Source organism: Juglans regia, chromosome 3 (genome assembly GCF_001411555.2).
Source record: "Juglans regia cultivar Chandler chromosome 3, Walnut 2.0, whole genome shotgun sequence".
Classification (NCBI taxonomy): Eukaryota; Viridiplantae; Streptophyta; class Magnoliopsida; order Fagales; family Juglandaceae; genus Juglans; species Juglans regia.
In genome coordinates, this window is record NC_049903.1 from 9367665 (window position 1) to 9370290 (window position 2626).

Here is a 2626-nt window from a genome sequence, read left to right on the forward strand (position 1 = left end):
ATTTTACATCTCAACAGAGTAAGTGTGTCTAATTGTGTATTATATAGCAAGGTCTATAACAGATTACAATTGAATGCAACGCAATCCACAAGGCCTGATATCTGTAGCTATGACCATGGAAAGTTGTCTATCTTTCCATGTAGAGAAGAGCGAGCTGGCTTTGAGGTCCACCGGTCCAGCTTATATAATGTTAACGATTAGACTACGGGTGATATAATACTCTAATCATATCACATGATATCATATGATAATATCATAGATGTCACTTTCTAGATCTGACAATACTAGACACAGGCATTACTTTCTTTATTGATACACTAATTAGTCAATTCAAGAACAAGGTCAGAAAGTCACATCTTATAGTTGCATATATATTGGGTGCCCCCAGTTTATATAGAGAGCTCCAATTCGAGATTTTCTTCTCTTCTTCCTTGTCCTTGCATCTTGAGGCATTTTCAAATTTAGATTAGGCCGCTGGTTGCTTTGACACTTGATCATCACAGGTTATTGTAATTTTATTGGAGATTCTTATCTTGGGAATACAAAAAGTATCAAATAATTTAGAGATCTTTTGTTGAGGCAGAGTATTGCTCAGGGGTACTGCCCGCATGCCGCCCCGCAAGCCCCATGCAGCTGGAGGGGTTTCATACCCCGTCCCCTGCCCCCGGGAGGAGGGGGGGTGGGGTAGAAACTGCACCCCGTCCCGCCCTCCGCTCAACCTATTGTCTAAAAAATTTTTTTTTAGTCTAAAATTTTTTTTAAAATCAAATTATAATATAATTTAAACTATAAATTGATATTGCGGACTTTGCAAGAGAATGAAGTCTCTTTTGCATGCCTTGGGAATCTGATGTTACTTTACTGAATACAAGGTTCAACATGTACAAAGGATGGGAAATGAGGCTGCACATCGCCTAGCAAGATATGCATGGAGAGTTGAAGATATTGCGATGTGGTGAAATGCTGTCCCAGACTGTGTTGCTCCGGCTATATGGCTGGACAAAGCTTATTTGTAATGGTTGTTACTATTGGTTATGCTAATTGATGATATTATTTTACTAAAAAACAAAGGTTCTGATCAGCAATGGCAAAAGTATGTTTAGTTTTTTACGGCATCTCCAAGCATTAGTACTGCAGTCTGCAGATATATAGGTTAACCCCTAAAGTGAAGTAATTAATCGGGTAGAGATTGCTGCAAAGAAACTAGGAATCATTTTATTCATTCAGTTGATCTTTTCATGCATATACATAATATAAGATAGCCAAAAAGAGTCGAGCTCCCATATATTAATGTTTACAACCCAATATCATGTTCCCCATCTTTATTTGTTATCTCCACTCGATCCTTAAAGAATCATCATAATCTGCAAATCACAGGAAAAAAAAACGCATATATTTAGTCGAGAGGACTCGTCAAGAAAATAGATAGTTTTACATGCAAACAGTCCCAATATTAAATTTATATGTTGTAGCTTGCTCATGATGAATTACTATTTGTTGGTCTAACTGTTCGCATGAACCAAGTAGAAAGGCATACGCCTGCCAAAACACAGCCAGACGCATACATGCAATAAGGGATTGAGAGAGAAATAAATTACTTGTTGCAGTCCACATCTGGTTTAATAGGAACCGGAACTTTGATCTTGCAGAGGTTGGGAAGCAGTTCAGCCCTATCAGACTTAACACCATCCTGGGCTGCAGCATTTTTGAAACAGACACAGAGAGCCTTAAGATCTTCGGAGGTTGTAGCTTTATTGAGCAATTCGCTTGCGCCTAGGCAGCAGGTAGGACTGGGTGCCAGTTGCTGATCTGAACCCGTCAAGAATGGCAAGCAAGGCGACAAAATTTTCAACGCATCCTGGCATAGATCGGCTCTTGCAGTAGTTGCGCTTAGGATCAACATCATCATCATCAACCCAGAGGCCGTTAGAATTGTTTTCTTCTCCATTAATCTCTTTTGGATTAAAGACTAATGCTTAGCTACAGATCATATGAGCTGTTTTGATGTATTGTATAGGTGCAAGCTTGCTGATCTATATATAGAGGCGTTCTAATGTGTTATGACTACCATTAATTAATGAGTTTCATTAAAGTAGTGGGCCTGGGTTCTTAAATACCTCCCAAGGAAAAAAGAAGAAAGCTAATTTATGTTACTCAATAACTAAGAACTAAACTACAAAATAAGTTTCTACCTTCCATATATAAATATATAACGCCCATCTTGAACCATGAGCAGTAAAAGTTCAATACCAAAGTTGCCCTTTAGCCTTTTCGATTTTTTAAAGTTTTTTTGGTATAATCTTTTGATTTTTTAGGTTCTCTCATTCTTTAAGTTGATTGTTTTAGTTCGATTCGGTTCGGTTCGGTTCTTTTCTTTTTCAAAACAGAAAATATAATGGAGTACCCCACACTTTAAAAAAATAAAAAAATAAAAAGAAAGAAAGAAATAACAAAGTGTGCATCTAATTATATGTGTCAAATATATTGTGAAAATTATTGCTAAGCTAGCAAACACGGAAAGGAAAGGGAATTTCAGGAATGAACATAAGGGTGCTTTTGGAAATTTATGCGGAATAATTTTGTACTTACTAATTATTTTCTTTTTCAAATATCTTTAATTCTTAAT

At 36.8% G+C, this 2626-nt stretch overlaps 1 protein-coding gene across 1 annotated transcript; it reads right to left on the reverse strand.

Annotated features, from left to right (window-relative positions):
- Nucleotides 1-1189: 1189 nt before the first annotated feature.
- Nucleotides 1190-2013, reverse strand: LOC108984632 (non-specific lipid-transfer protein B-like). Its single transcript, XM_018956657.2, has 2 exons — nt 1599-2013; nt 1190-1364 (listed from the first exon to the last, which is right to left on the reverse strand). The coding sequence occupies exons 1-2, from the start codon at nt 1946-1948 to the stop codon at nt 1358-1360; spliced, it is 357 nt and encodes a 118-aa protein (XP_018812202.1). The 5' UTR covers nt 1949-2013; the 3' UTR covers nt 1190-1357.
- Between the last annotated feature and the right edge of the window lie 613 nt (nt 2014-2626).

Excerpts from the sequence above, each read along its gene's own strand:
- LOC108984632 (XM_018956657.2), bottom strand. The coding sequence starts at position 1,948 with ATGGAGAAGAAAACAATTCTAACGGCCTCTGGGTTGATGATGATGATG.